Source organism: Mastomys coucha, unplaced genomic scaffold (genome assembly GCF_008632895.1).
Source record: "Mastomys coucha isolate ucsf_1 unplaced genomic scaffold, UCSF_Mcou_1 pScaffold14, whole genome shotgun sequence".
Taxonomy (NCBI): Eukaryota; Metazoa; Chordata; class Mammalia; order Rodentia; family Muridae; genus Mastomys; species Mastomys coucha.
The window spans coordinates 64,975,993-64,992,118 of record NW_022196896.1 but is presented as its reverse complement, the minus strand read 5'-3'; the positions used below and the strand labels follow the sequence as shown (position 1 = coordinate 64,992,118).

General features: G+C 44.6%; 1 protein-coding gene across 4 annotated transcripts in view; it reads right to left on the bottom strand.

The window, feature by feature from the left end:
- Positions 1-16,126, bottom strand: part of Vwa3b (von Willebrand factor A domain containing 3B) — a 160,110-nt gene that overhangs the window by 1,542 nt on the left and 142,442 nt on the right. For 3 of the 4 annotated variants that reach the window (XM_031367215.1, XM_031367213.1, XM_031367216.1), the window contains 4 exons: positions 13,543-13,654; positions 11,945-12,069; positions 10,079-10,216; positions 8,266-8,366 (listed from right to left, as the gene is read on the bottom strand). In XM_031367215.1, coding sequence (XP_031223075.1) covers positions 8,266-8,366; positions 10,079-10,216; positions 11,945-12,069; positions 13,543-13,654 — 476 coding nt within the window. The remainder of the gene's footprint in view (positions 1-8,265; positions 8,367-10,078; positions 10,217-11,944; positions 12,070-13,542; positions 13,655-16,126) is intronic. The other variant, XM_031367214.1, reaches the window with a different exon arrangement.

Below are 16,126 nucleotides of genomic sequence, written 5' to 3'. Positions count from 1 at the left end.
AAACCAACAAAAACAAACAAACAAAAAAAAAACCCATGCAAGCCTGCCTATGATAAATCAAGACTTATTTAGGGAATGCACCGGATGAAGCTTATTTACCAAGGAGTGTTGGCTTTTCTTCAGAAAGAGGGTATCTTGGCAGTGCTACGACTACATTCTATACCACTCACCACAGCCCGCTGGTTTGGCAATTTCTTTTTCAGGACCTGTGTTAAGGCTGTGTCAGGTTGTGTTAAGAGCACCAAATACCTGGGACTAAATGGCACCTGATCACCCTTGCCTCTGCTCAGAACCAGTTTTGTTTTGTCCTTGCCCTAATTAACTTCGGAGCATCACTACTTCCAATCCTCTAGAAGACATCAGAGAAAAAAGACAAGCTGGGAGAAGCCTTCTAGTTATTGTCAAATAGAAAATTCTATCACTCAAATGACTCTGCAAGGGATTAAGATTTTATCAGATGTGGTTGTTTTCAAAGACTGCCACAAGACTCAGAAGGGAATTCCCGAGAGAGAGAGAGAGAGAGAGAGAGAGAGAGAGAGAGAGAGAGAGAGAGAGAGAGAAACTGGCTTAAGGAACAGTAGAATCAAAAAAAGCTTTCCTGGACCCCCCACACAAACTATCTTGTGAGGTCTGAGCTCATGTTGATTTCAAATCTCTGGGAGAACAGGTGTTTCCAGATGTATGGAGGCCTTGCCTCGAGGTTATGCTGGGGACACCTGCTCTGTAAAATCTAAACACTTATCCCCCCCATGGCTTCCAATGCCCCTGACTCCACTGCCCCCCTCAGAGATAAGTTGATTCTGTTTTGCTTGTCTCCACTGGCCATCCATCAGCATGGATTTTAGGCTTTGTAACATACAGCTTCTTCTTCTTCTTCTTTTTTTTTTTTTTTTTTTTTTTTTTTTTTGGCTTTTCGAGACAGGGTTTCTCTGTGTAGCCCGGCTGTCCTGGAACTCACTCTGTAGACCAGGCTGGCCTCGAACTCAGAAATCCATCTGCCTCTGTCTCCCAAGTGCTGGTATTAAAGGCGTGCGCCACCACTGCCTGGCTACACACACAGCTTCTTAAGAGTAAGAGCAACAGAGAGTTTTCCACATTTTACAAATACTCAGAGAGTAAGCAGGGACCTGTCTACCTGCCTTCAGGGACTGAGGGAGGAGGGCCAGGGGGTCCAAGAATATACACACACACATATATCTCACTTTTGCAGGGACTAGTCACATAAATGAGTTAAAGGCCACCTACTAATGGAATTTTAGGCAGGCAATAAACAGCATGTGTCACTGTTACTGAAAAAGGTAATAGATACATTAGTAACTGGGAAAATGTTACAAAAGAGAATACATTTATTTTCACTTTGGCTATTAGGGCTGTGAGTAAGCAAAGCACACTATGACCTGGAAGTAAAGTAGAAACAGTTGCCTCTGAGAAATAGATTCCAGTAGAATTGACATGTTCTCCACTTCTTACATTAAAAAAAAAAAAAATCACATCTATCTGTCTACCTATCTACCTACCTACCTATCTATTTTTATATGTATGTGTGCTTTGCCTGGATATATGTTTGTATACCACATGTATGCCTGGTGACTGCAGAGGCCAGCAGAAGGGGTAGGATCCCCTGGGGCTAGAGATATGGACAGTGTGAGCCACCCTGTGGATGCTGACAATGGAGCCTGGGTTCTCTGAAAGAACAGCTAGTGTGCTTAACCACTGAGCCAATCTCTCCAACTCCGTGTTCCCCACATTAAAAAAAGACATCTTGCAGCTGTTATACACGATAAGAAAAATCAATAAAGCTTTTGGCTTTGAAGAAAAATATGAATGGACACAGTTGATGAAAAAAGTCTATAAGAATGAGAACCAAAATACAATGATTATTTTTGACATGTTAGACTGTGGATTTAAAAGGGTTTGCTAGTTGCTTTTCATTTATAAGTAATATGACTGTGCATTCCTTTTGGAAGGAGAACAAAACAAGACAAGTTATAGTGTAGAACAAAAGGAAGGTTTGATCAGGAGAAAGCTGTTTCCTCTTAAAGATTGGTTTTTGTTTTATGAGCATTTTTGTCTGCATGTATTTAACTGCACCATGTATGTTCACTTTCAAGGAAGTCAGAAGATCGTCTGGCTGGAGATTGGCTTCCCCCGGGTCTACAAGGAAGCATCCTCACCCAGGGCTGATGTGCAAGCTCTTACCCTTGCTCTCTCCCTCCCCTTACTCTGCTTCTTGGCTACAACCAGTACAGAGGTAGGAAGAGCTACCCTGACCCCATGGGCATAGGCCATACCTATGATCTACTGGACATGATCCACTCAATGGCTTTACTTTATTCAAGCTCACACTAAAGCAGCATTAGATTAGGTGATGTTTTAATTGTTGCAGGTTATAATTTGATCAAATACAGGGTTAATTGCCTCTTATCTGAAATCTTTGGGACCAGAATTGTTCCAGAGTTTGGACTATTTGCATAAATGTGATGGGATACCTTGCAGATGAAACCCGAGCCTAAACGTGAGGTTCCGTTGTGTTCCCCACCTGTATGCACCTTGTGCAAGCTGATAGTTACTGTATCTTGGATGTCTCTGAATTGTAACTGTAGCCTAACTCCCAAGTCAGGTGTGACATGCTCCGCTGTGGCATCAGATTTGTTCTAAATAAAAGTTTCCCATCTCTGTGCATGTCCAATCTGTAATATTATAAACAGGATCAGAATGTGTGCATAGTGGATTAGAATGAGGAGCCAGGTACTGTCTTAACTGGCTCTTTAGAAGGTTCTGGTCTCACTTCTAGGGAGAAAGTGCTGAGAAACCAAGCTACATTGTTCCTAGGGTCAAAATCCACCTATTCAGCTTTGTCAATATACTGGTTCTCCTGCTGGCTCTCAGAGGGTTCTTTTCTATATGGCCCCGGTATCTCTTTTGCTCTGGAATAGATGCCACCCTGATGTCTTATGGGAGTCCAAAGGGCTCTGAATCCACAGCTGAAGATCAAGAGATTGATAGCATTGGTCTGAGAGTCTCTGTAACTTTGAGGACATTCCTTGTGGCCTTTGTCCTTATGGACAACATAGATAATGCTCATGCAGATGTTTTGCTGAATGGCTTATTTTTCAAGGCTTGCCTCTGGGATAGAAAATGGGCTCTCATCTGACTGCAGGGACGAAGGGAGCTAATGAAATACACAGATTTGCTGATTTCTAATGCCCAGCTCCCTCCCAGGAAAAGCTGTCAGGAAAAACCAGGTCAGAGAAAGGAAAGTGACATGTCCACACAAGGCCAGACGCCACACTGAGTGTTCAAGTTTCAGTCAATAGTTAATTCCAAGCAGGCAGTACTGTCCAGGAAGGAGGCTAAGTCACTGGGGAATCACCCCTCCCATGGAAACATATCCCCAAATCTGTGGAAGTCACACAGCTGCTCAAAAGATAGACAATGGGAAGCTAATGTTTGTGCTACAGGGAATAGAGAGCTGACCATAGGCTCAAATGAGCCACCACCAAGTCCTGGGAAAATTCCTCCTTCTGGCAGTCTCACACACAACAGTGTCCCCAAGGTCACACGGTATCAATCAATCAGATGGATTTTTTTTTTCTGGCGCCTAAAGAGAACGATTAGTCCTACTTGGCTTTCCTGAAACCACATTTGGAATATTGTCACTGTTGTTAACTCTTGCTATGATGACTATGAAATCACAAACCTTCTCGAGAACACATTTTTCTAGAGATCTGACTTGCCTGGCCAGGTGTCTGGATTCTACTTAGTCCTGCCAGATGCCCTAGTCTAGAGATAGCATCATGACACCTGGTTGAGGTGATTTCCCTACAGGGAGAAAAACAGAAACCTGAGCAACAAACCCACCAGGTGCCTTTCCCAGTGGCAGAGTCCACAGAGCTCTGATAAAGGAACGGGACCCCAAGAGAGAAAGCCGGGGACATCTCTGTCTGGGTGAGGAGAGAGGATGTCAAATGGGGAGTGGTGGGAGAATCCCTCTCGTTCTGCTTGCTTCTTAGAGTTCCTGAGATCTCCAGAGAAATTGCATACCTCTTCTTGAAATGAGATGTTCTAGACCGGTTAGGTATGAGAAAGGGTAGGTATGAGGCCATAGAACACAGAGGCAGAGAAGGCTCGTCCCCTCAGCAGACCCGCTCAGTGGGTGACACAAGCAAGAAGAGAGAAGCAGCTGGCTCCTTGTCTCACATTTCCTGAGGCAAAGGAATGGAGGCAGGTGCTGCCCATTGAGAGCTAGACTTTTGCTAATGGGATGGCGTATTTTGCAAGACCATCTTATTAAAGGTCTCTGAGAGTCATTTAGCTGTCAAGCATTGGTTGAAAATGGAAAACTGCATGAACTCTAACTGGTCAGTTTTGATTGTGGAGTTCTTCTGAATAGTCTCTTTCCCATCTTCTTCTGTGTAAAACCTTCCATCAAGGACAGGAGAGGGATCTACCTGTAGGAAATGCTTGTCAGTCGCCACTGAAGGCTTGCTGGTCTACTCAGGGGTCTGAAAGTGAGGGGCCCTGGCTTGGTATTCACAGACGAATCAACCAATCCCTGAAACTGTTGTCCTGTGGGAGTCACAACCTGTGGTGCATTTCTTTAATGGCATAGGAACATGAACATAAGAATCAAGATTCTCAATAATGGCTGCTTGATATAACACCCCGAGGACTCACTATGCAAAAGATGGAGTGTGTGTTAAGCAAGACTTAGGTACCAGCAGAGGACCTAAAGGAGGACAGAGACTAGAGAACGGCCACACTGAATTGTGGTATTCAGCCCTGTCTATACAAGCAGAGGCTGACTAAGCTCTGGAATTAGAAGGTTGAAGATGACTCCTGCTTGAGAAAATTAAACCTAGCTTGTTGCTCCTAGGCAAGCATCGAGAGCAGAGAGAAAAAGAAATTGAAGAGTCGATAACTATATCTCCTGTGTGAAGCTCTTGTGGTGAGAGCAGATAATTATCAGCCAAGAAATTTAAATAAGGCCCAGGGAACGTGGGAAAACAAAGGTTCTTCTTCATATGGGAAGAAATGAATTTTAATTAAAATGTGATTAATGATCATGTCGAACTCAGTGAAAATAGTCAATACCTAAACTAATATTCATATAGCTTTATCATGGACTAGAATTTAAAAAGAATTTTTTCCAAAGGTTCATATGCTGCAGGGTTGATCTTCAGTGTGTCCATTGGAAAGGCGATGGGTCCTTTAAAAGCTGAGACAGGAGACGACAAGTGGGTCATTGGGGACTTGGCCCTTTTAAGAGATTATTGTGGTCTCCTGGAGTGAGCAGTTTGATAGATAAGAACAAACCTAACTCCTCCAAAGTCTCCAGCTTCTTCATCTTACCATGTTAGCCACCATGTTCAGACATGACTCAGGAAGGTCCAGAGGCCAAGCGGAGAGTCACCTGACCTTCAAAAGTGAACTACAAACATCTTTATTAATTTTCAAAAGTTCCTAGCCTTAGGCATTTTGTTATAGCAACAGAAAATAGACTGAGACACAGTCTAGTCCAAGGGAAAATTTCCCTAACAAAAACTCACACAAGATAAAGTAGGACCACCCTAGTATAAAAGAGAAGCTAGCTAGGTACCAAGACATTTCATGATTGTTGGAATGCCTTAGAATTTCCCAGGTAGCTAAGAAATAGTCTTTTGGGAAAATAACACTTTGTTTATGCAAAGCACAGAGACCTGGCCTCGGGAAGGAGTTAGTATGACCTGGAGGATTGCTTAAGAGTGACTAGGGACAAATGAGACCCAGGAGACAGGCTACACTACACTAATACAAGCCTAAGATGGGTATCTGGAGAAATGGGTCAGTGATTAAGAGCACCCAGAGGACCCAGGTTCAATTTCCAGCATCTACATAGTAGCTCATGCCTGTCTGTATCTCCAGGTGCAGGGGATCCGACACCCTCACACACAGACACGTGCATGCAAAACACCAAGTCGTTTACAAATAAAAAGGGGGAGAGATTAAAATAGGATAAAGGGAGGCACAGATGGGCATGGGATTTGAGGATTTTTAGGTGAGGGAGATGGGGTAAGAACAAAATGCGTTCAAAGAAGAATAATCAGTTGAGCCCCAGGGTTAGTGCCTGGGTTTGATGGGTTTGGGGCAGGCCTGGGCTGGAGCATCTCAGAGCTTCTACATAAAGCACTGGGGTGCAACAGAGCTGAAGGACATCTCTAGGCTTGGATCATCATAACCTGGAGGCACCTTGGGTGTGGGGAACAGCTAGCAGATTTTGGACAATTCCATGACTTGTGAGGATGAGCAGAGACGAGGAGTCCAGGGTTGGGAGCAGGTGTGGACACTGTGGGTTCAATCTGTGTGTGTGTGTGTGTGTGTGTGTGTGTGTGTGTGTGTGTGTGTGTGTGTTGGAGCTCCTGTAATGTTGGGTATTCAGAGGAAGGCTGGGGAGGCGGCTTGCTGGGAAAGCAAGATTTGAGTTCAAATTCCTGGCAACTATATTCAAGTTGGACATGGCAGCATGTGCCTGTAACCCTCGTGTTGAGGAGTGGAAACAGGGGGATTCTGGAAGCTCACTGATCAGCCAATGAGAGAGTCTGTCTTTAAAAATAATGAGTGCACACCTTTAATTCCAGCACTTGGGAGGCAGAGGCAGGCAGATTTCTAACTTCCAGGTCAGCCTGGTCTACAGAGTGAGTTCCAGGACAGCCAGGACTACACAGAGAAACCCTATTTCAGAAAAAAAAAAATTAATGAGGAATGTGATAGAGAAAGATACCCAACATCCTCCTGTGGTCTCCGAATGTACATGAACAGGCACCTAGACACACATACACAATTCACATGTACACAACATCCAGTGACCATTTGGGACTAATGCCACTTCCATTATAAGAAGAACACCTACATGATGCCAGGCATGGCTGTGAACTGCCCCATTTTAGTCCTATAGTCCCTAGGTGTGGCAGGATATGAATCTAAGGCTCAGTTTCCAAAATGCCCTTTCCATTAAAATTCTCAGCTATAGCTGCCCATTACTTACACCTGATCAGCTTTGATGAGGACACACAGTAGGTCCGTTCTCAGAGGTGGTAACTCTGATGCAGAGCTACAAACTGGGTTAGAGAAAGGTATGGGGTCCTGGGCGTAAGTAGCACTGGGAAGCAATGTTTGTGGGGGTGACATTATGGAAAAGAGAAAACCCAGAGAGCCATGGCTACCCAGAGAGCCATGGACAGCCTGAGAAGGCAGGTTCACAAGCCAAGTGGAATCCCAAGAACAAGCGTGGGGTCAGGTTGGTCAAAGCACGATGGCTGGGATGTGTGGGAGGTCTCAGCTGGGGTCTGTGGAACATCTTTCTGCTAAGGGGTATAGGGAAAATGGTTATCCGTGGTTTAAGCGAGGCCCTGGAGGGATCTAAATGGAGTCAAGGTTATCCAACTGTACAGAAGAGACTGGCAGAGAAGGGAAGTATGAGCTAGATCGAATGACAGACAGACAGACAGACAGACAGACAGACAGACAGACAGACAGAATATGCATGGGCTCATATGCATACTCTGTACATAAATTCAACAACACATGTACTCTGTGAAATCAGAAGTGTTTCCCGAATCCCCTCACCACAATCCTTGTTTGATCCCCACACCCACCCCTTCTTTATGTGACTGAATTTCAGTCCAAGGTCATGGCTCTGGGACCCCAGCTTTGCTCTTGCTGGCTACAAGGACTTGGACCTTAAGTCTCTCCTGGACCTTAAGTCTCTCCTATGGACATTGGGCTGATCTGCCTGTGTATCTCTGAGTAACTCCCTTGCTTTGGGCGGAGCTTGGTTCATCCCAGCGTAGACCCTGGGAACCCCTGAGTCACCCGACAACACAGTCATGTGTGATGCCACTTCAGTACCTCACTTACGCCCCCCTGTATGGAAGGGACAGTCAGGGGATGGTTTCCAAGTGAGTCTTAATTGGAAGGTCTTGAATTCTTACTCACAAAAAGGGAGCAACCTTTTCCCTTTCATGGCAGGGTTAGATGTTTTTGTGAAGGACCAGTGAAAATGACATCAGCTCCGAGATTAGAGCTAGAGTGAGAAACAGCAGCTCAGCAGCAGGACATTGATCGTCACAGAACTGGGTCTTCTGCCTCCCCTGCTCTCCCCTAGTCTCAGACAGCATGGATCTCAGTGATAGAGTATTGCTTATATACAATATAAGCACTAGATTGCTTGTGTACAAATAAAGAGATACAATTTGATACCCGAGAGGTGCAGTTGGGTGTACTCACCCTTCTTCATTCTTCTCAACCACGGATGACCGTATCATTGAGCAAGACAAAGCATACTTGTTTTGGCTGATCTTAATGAGAGCACTCCGAGGGCAAAATTCCTGCAATCACATGGAAAGAGGCTGTGTCATTGACCTCAGGAAGCTTGTGACTCGTGAACAGCTTTCCTTCAGCTCAAGCCGTTATCACAGCTACTAGTCACCACCCAGCTTATTCAAGATGGCACTCAAGAGAGCAGGTTAAGCTCAGAGCTTGCTTTGCATCATACATTTTTTTGCTGAATTAAAGCCAGTTTTTCCTCTCTGTCATTCCTCTAAATTCCTGGTCAATTGCTAAGTCTACCCTGGTTAGTTTTACACACACACACACACACACACACACACACACACTACATACACACACCACACACACATACTACATGCATACATCTCACACACACACATGCACACTACATGCACACCATATACACATACAATACATGCATACCATACTAAATACACACACACACTACATGTGTATATACATACACACACAGCATGCACACACAGCACACATACTACATGCATACCACACACACACAACACACATGCAGACAACACACATGCACACACATACGTGCACTACATGTACACACACACATACACACACACTTTTTTGTTCCAACCTCAGCCATCTCTTTTCTGGATAGCTCTGACCATGACCCCATAGCTGAAACTCCTGCTTTCTTCCCTCATGAGGTTTCCAGAATCTTCTTTTGTTGTTATTGTTGTTGTTGTTTGTTTTGTTTTGTTTTCAAGACAGGATTTCTCTGTATAGCCCTGGATGTCCTGGAACTCACTCTGTAGACCAGGCTGGCCTCGAACTCAGAAATCTGCCTGCCACTGCCTCCCAAATGCTGGGATTAAAGGTGTGTGCCACCACTGCCTGGCTTCTAGAATCTTCATGAGTGTGCTTTCCAATATCATTTCTCCCAACTGTAGCATTCTGGTCCCCATGGCTTTTTTGCCCTGGGGCTAACAACAAAATCACTCCCTGGAATCAGAGACCTTTCCCAGGCCATCCTGTGCCTTTCGTTCCCTGAGGCATGCCTTGGGATGCCATTTTACATGTCCCTGGCTTGCTTGCTCTCATGTAGATATTCTTAAGCAGCACTACACATGGGGATGGTCATCCAACAGACAGACTATGAGATGGCAGAGGAGGACAGGGCTGAGAAGGGCCCAAGGGGTGTCTGTATCAACAAGGCTTGCAGAGTAGCACAAGATGATATCCAGAAGAGCGGTACTGAGGCTGGGGAGTAGACTCCATGGATACGAGAGTGTTGTGCAAGCCGGAGTGTTGTTTAGATCCCTAAAACCTATGTAAAAGCTGCATAGTCATTTTTCAGACAGAGCCAGGATCCCTGGCTAGCTAGATGAGCTGAGTGAACTCCAGATTCAAGCAGGAGACGGTGCCTCAGTAAATAGAGAGAAAGGTGGTGGAAGCGGACAGCCTCTAGCTTCTACATATCTGGACATGTATCCAAACACATGAATATAACATATACAGAGGAGGGTAGGCTGAGGGAGGGGGAGAGAAGGAAGAGAGAGAGAGAACGCGCCCAGAGTGAGCCTGTCCAGCTACTAATTGCAATTTGACAAGGAAAGAGAAGTGACTCTCCCATGTAGAAACAAAGAGAGCATGTGCTCTTGGCATGAGCAGAGTCCAAACCACAAGGCGTTCTCGAGCAGGGGAGTAGACAGCCATGCTCCCTCCATCCAGCTCCGGCAGTCTGCTGCCCAATGGGAAAGCCCTTTTCTGGGTGGCTACTTACTCTGCGGTTGTTACACTTCAAAACTGTGTAGAATTTCTCTGAAGCCACACTGTGATTTGGAAGTGCTATAACAATGGCGGGGACATAGAAGTCAAATCCTTTGCTTGCCATGATTTTGGCAAACACGTAATCCCCAACCTGTAGGAGAAAGCACATTTCCCAGAAAATCATTTGTTCACAGAGCTCATACATAATTTATAAGTTTCTTTCAAGTCAACTCCAGATGACTGGCAGGTATAGGTGAGAAAGTCATATAAACTTTTTTTTTTTAAAATCAGATAAGAAAGAGTTCCAGAATTCTCTAAACTGATTTGGCCACACCTATAGTTTTGTGAGCACTTTGGAAAACCCAGTTTTGGTAGGCGTTTGGCAACTGGCAGGGGTAGGGGGACAGTCAGCAAGATGGTAAGGAATTCACAAAGATTGGTAGAATCAGAGACTGTCGTGAAGGAGTACCTAGGGTATTTGATGTAAAGAGATGGGGACTGTGTCCTCAGTGTTAGAAGGGCTGTCCCCCTGACAAAGGAAAGGAGTGGGTTTGGTGAGTGTCAGTCCCAAACACAAGACATGGAACCCATGCTGAAGGCCACTGTGATGGTTTGTAAATGCATAGCCCAGGGAGTGGCATTATTAGAAGGTGTGGCCTTGTTGGAGTAGGTGTGTCACTGTGGGCGTGGGCTTAAGACCCTCATCTTAGCTGCCTGGAAGTCAGTCTTCCACTAGCAGCCTTCAGATGAAGATGTAGAACTCTTAGCTCCTCCTGCACCATGCCTGCCTGGATGCTGCCATGTTCCTTACCTTGATGATAATGGACTGAACCTCTGAACCTGTAAGCCAGTCCCAATTAAATGAGGTCCTTCATAAGAGTTGTCTTGGTCATGGTGTTTGTTCACAGAAGTAAAACCCTAACTAAGACAGTCACACATAGGTATAGATGGTTTTTGCAAAAGAGGCTGCCGGGTTCCAGTCAGTGATCAGAAGAAGGGTGCTAGACGCCTGTTGTGGGTCTGACCCAGGAAGTAGAAACAGGCCAAGGCTAGCCCATCTGATCACTCTCTGGCTTATACCATGCAGGAAATAGCAACATGAGCCTTTGAAAGGCTTCCCTTCTGTGTCTTGCTGTGTCCCACCTTGGTGTCAAGGTGGTGGCAGGCGGAAGGACCAGACACGGTGTAGGGCCTACGCATTTATAATCAAATGGGAACACATTCATCTGTCTTGTTTGCGGACGGCACACTGGGGTTCACTGCATTGTGACATCCCAGGTCGGCAGCGGCCCGCTACAAGGTCATGAAAATCACTGGTTCTATCATAATGGATACAGTCACCTGTGCTGAGAACTTCAGGAGTCTGGGAGCCACACAGTTTGTTTCCCCCTTGAGACAAGTGTCTCAAGATATTATATAGGCCACTACACACCGTGGCCAGCTACATAAGAGGGAGTTGGCACATCAGTCACCAGCAGAGAAATTACCAGGTGATGGGGAAACTACCTGCTGCTCTTTCTGCTTAAACACAAGCTCCCTGCTGGAGTCAAGAGGGCCACATCGGGACCTTGGCATCCTTAGTAATCCAAAATCTGTGTGCTGCATAAAGCAGAGGTTCTCAACCTTCCTGATGCTGCAGCCCTGTAATGCAGTTCCTCATGTTGTGGTGACCCCCAACCATAAAGTTATGTTGTTGCTGCTTCAGAACCCTGACTTTGCTACTGTTATGAATCATAATGAAACATCTGTGTTTTCTGATGGTCTTAGGCGACCTCTATGAAAGGGTCATTTGCCCCCACCACCCCCCAAACCTCCAAAAGGGGTTGTGAACCACAGGTTGAGGACTGTTGAGTTTCAGAAGGGATCAGAGAGCAGGTACCTGAAGTTGTGGACAGGGCATGGCACCCCCAATAGGTGTGATGAAAGAGATGGGTACGACTTTGGTATCTCCGTACCTGAAGTCTACCAAGGCATGGGAGGAACTCACACATTTCTTCACAACCCCTGGAAGAGTCAGAAGAAACAACAACAAAAACGTGAGGACAGCAGGCAGATTTGCTCCCATGGTGCTCTGTGCTAGGTCATAGAGTATGTCTGTTTAAATAAGCACAGCTTTTTGATCCCTGCAGGAGGAAGAGAGGCATCAGATACAGTCTGATACCTTCTAGGGCTGACCGCAAAGGAGGGAAATAGAATGTTCTGGTTTCAGAGGTCCCAGAGCGCTTGCTCGTTCAGCACCAGCAGTATCCACTCTGATGCTTGTTCCCGAAACATCTTCCTACTGGGCAACTCCCGTAACCAAATCTCCTCTATTTATTCTACTTCTATGTCCTATAGAGACTGAACGCAGGGAGTTAAATTGCTAAAGTAAAGAGGAGATATAAATGCCCAGCTAAATCAGCTTTTCACTTAATATTAGATAAATGGAAAGGTAGCTGGGCACATGCCATGGCTTTTTTAAGAAAAGAAAAAGAAAGGAAGGAAGGAAGGATCAGACCAGCAAGTAGTTTGTCTTTTGGTTATACTCAAAGAGAACATTGCACATTTTTTTAATCTTATAATTTTATTTATTTAGAAATGGAGTCTCATTTTGTAGTTCTGGCTAGCCTAGAACTCTACTTAGACAAAGATAGCCTTGTGTTTACAGAGATCTGCCTCTTCCCCCTAAGCACTGGGATTAAAGGCATGAGCCCCCATGTCTGGCTGATTTTATAATCTTTTTTATGTATGTGTATTGCTGCACCAAGGACTAAGCACAGGAACCTGTATGTTTAAGGTAAGCACGTGTAATTAATAAAGTATAGCATGTGATCACATGCTGTTGGCATCATGATCTTACCAGGGGTTTGTAAAGATGGGGCAACTGAGGTTCGGGGAACTGAGTGACCACAATCAAACTGCTAATACAGGAAAAGAGGGAATTCCGGTACAGGAAAGCTTGGGGTTAGCTGGCCAGAAATATATTCAAACTGGTACCCCAACTCCTCTGATTCTCTTTTCCATTGTAACTTGTACCTGTGATGCTGGGCAGAAATCACTATGATTTTTCCAAGTTGTCCTGACAGATACCCTCCCCCCCCCCACACACACACACATACTCCCCACACGCCATGGCACATGTGCCTACACCTCCCCACAAATAAAACAAATGTAGATAGGCATGTTCAGAATAGTATATATATATATATATATATACATATACATATGTATATATATATATATATATATATACATAACACAGTAGGTTATAAAAGAAATCATTCACTATGCAAATGAGAAATGAAAAGAAATGTCATTTTCCTGTACTCTTTTGCCTTATGTCCAGGGAGAAAAAGAACTATTGTTTTATTTGAGAAGCAGACTAAGTGTGGCTCATGATGCATTGGTGCTCTGGGGGAAACTCAGACTGAACTCTCTGCTCCTCAGTACCATGTAACTAACGTGTTTACCATGTTAGTAAACAAGTAAAGGACGTACCTGGAAAATAGAAGCCATTTTCCTCACATCTGGCAATGACCTTCTGGCCTTTGAGAGGGTCTAGTTTTCTTGACTTGATTTTCTTTGTTGGATGCCCTTGCAATTTCTGCTGCTGAAAAAGACCAACAGTAAAAACTGATGAGTGAAAAGTAACAGACAGTAAAATCATGAATGGAGGCAGCCTGTGGTCACTTCTGCTCCTTTGGGACACCTCTGTTCTAAGATAAAGATCTTTCTCCTCCTCCTCTTCCTCTTCCACCTCCTCTTCCTCCTCCTCCTATTTTCCTATTTATTCATTCATTCATTCATTTACTTTACATCTCTATCCCAGTCCCCTCCTCTACTCCAGGCCCCTCCCCTCCCCTCTTTCTTCTCTTCTCCTTCTTCTCTGATAAGGGAGGAGGCCCCCCTGAGTACCAACCCACCCTGGCACAGCAAGTCACTGCAGGACTAGGTACATCCCCTTCTTCTGAGGCCAGCCCAGGCATCCCAGTTAGGGGAACAGGATCCACAGACAGGCAACAGAGTCAGGAACAGGCCCTCACTCCAGTTTGTTGAGGGGCCCACATGAGGACAAAGCTGCACATCTGCTACATATGTGCAGGAGGCCTAGGCCCAGCCCATGTATGCTCTTTGATTGTTGAGTCCATCTCTTGGAGCCCCCAAAAGTCCAGTTTAATTGACTCTTAGTCTTTTTGTGGAGTCCCTCTACCCTCTGGAGATCACCCTTTCATAGGGGTTTACTATGGCACTTTCTATCTATCTATCTATCTATCTATCTATCTATCTATCTATCTGTTATCTATCTATGGTTTAGAGTGAAAGAAAATTGGGTAACTAATTGAAGAAAAGGGAACCTTTTTTAAAAAAGATGATACCTACAATTAGAATTGTTAAGATTCTAGATGGCAGGGGCTGGAGAGATGGCTCAGCTGGTAAGAGCACTGACTGCTCTTCCAAACAAAGGTCATGAGTTCAAATCCCAGCAACCACACGGTGGCTTTACAACTACCTGTAATGAGATCTGACACCCTCTTCTGGTGTGTCTGAAGACAGCTACACGAACTCACATATAATAAATAAATCTTTTAAAAAAAAAAAGATTCTAGATGGCTTCACAGCTAGACAGCAGACTACTTAAGGATTGTGGCCCAAACTGCTGTCAACCTAGAACTGTAAGGAGACTGTGTCTTCAATAGAGAAGTCAATCCACAGTTAGCATTTCTGAGGGATAATTGCAAAAGCACAGGGTTTATAGAAACATAGTAGCCTGGCCCACCCTCTATCGCAAAGACAACCCCTTGGAAACTCTACCGCACAGACTGGGTTATCCTTAGTCCTCGCTCCTCCTGCCCAGGAAGTCAGACTACTAGAAGGTAATGGACCATGCTTTCAAAATTCTGGAAGAAAATTCCAAGTTGGAATTCTAAATCCCAGCAAACTATTGATCAAATCAAAGGGCAGACCGAACATAAAATCATCTCCCTACTGATAAATGTTTCCCTCCAGTTCATCTTGCTTTAGGAAGCTACTTGGAAATGTGTTCCAGCAAGATGAGGGCACGAAGCAAGAAAGAAAAACATGGACAATGGTGGCGCACACCTTTAATCCCGGCACTTGGGAGGCAGAGGCAGGCGGATTTCTGAGTTCAAGGCCAGCCTGGTCTACAGAGTGAGTTCCAGGACAGCCAGGGCTACACAGAGAAACCCTGTCTTGGGAAAAAAAAAAAAAAGAAAGAGAAAGAAAGGAAGAAAGAAAGAAAGGAAGGAAGGAAGAAAGAAAGAAAGAAAGAAAGAAAGAAAGAAAGAAAGAAAGAAAGAAAGAAAGAAAGAAAGGAAGAAAGGAAGAAAGAAAGAAAAACACAGAAAATCTAGGATGCAGATTCACTCCAAGAGAGCAGGAGGAAAAATCTCCAGGGGACAGATGTGTGTTCTCAGACCAGCAGGAAGTCTTAGTGGGGTGGAGGGTAAGAACACAGGAATCCTGAAAATACATACATAATGCATACTTACACACATAAAATCATGCACATAACTCTAATGCATATAAAAGTAACGATTTAAATACAGACAAAATTGTAGCACAACCTTACATAGCAAGACATAAAGGGATAAGAAATCATTTTCTCAGCCAGGCAGTGGTGGCGCACGCCTTTAATCCCAGCACTTGGGAGGCAGAGGCAGGTGGATTTCTGAGTTTGAGGCCAGCCTGGTCTACAGAGTGAGTTCCAGGACAGTCAGGGCTACACAGAGAAACCCTGTCTCGAAAAACCAAAAAAGAAAAAAAGAAGATCATTTGCTCTTGATCCTAGTAGCAACTTTTAATTGTTTGACTATAAGACTTTCAAAGGGCCCACATGCTCCTAACCTATGGCTTGCCATGGTATTGGACAATATAATTATAACAATGCAGATGCTTTCCTGTGAGTTTAAAAAAAATTACAACTTTGGAACCATACCCCATTAACACAGTATTCTAAAGATAGCTTTTGAAAGGTGGACTTGCAAGTACAAAAAACGAAGCCCTGGCACAAAGATGGCCACCATGTGGAGTAGGGAAGTCAAGAAAAATCTGACGCTTCCAG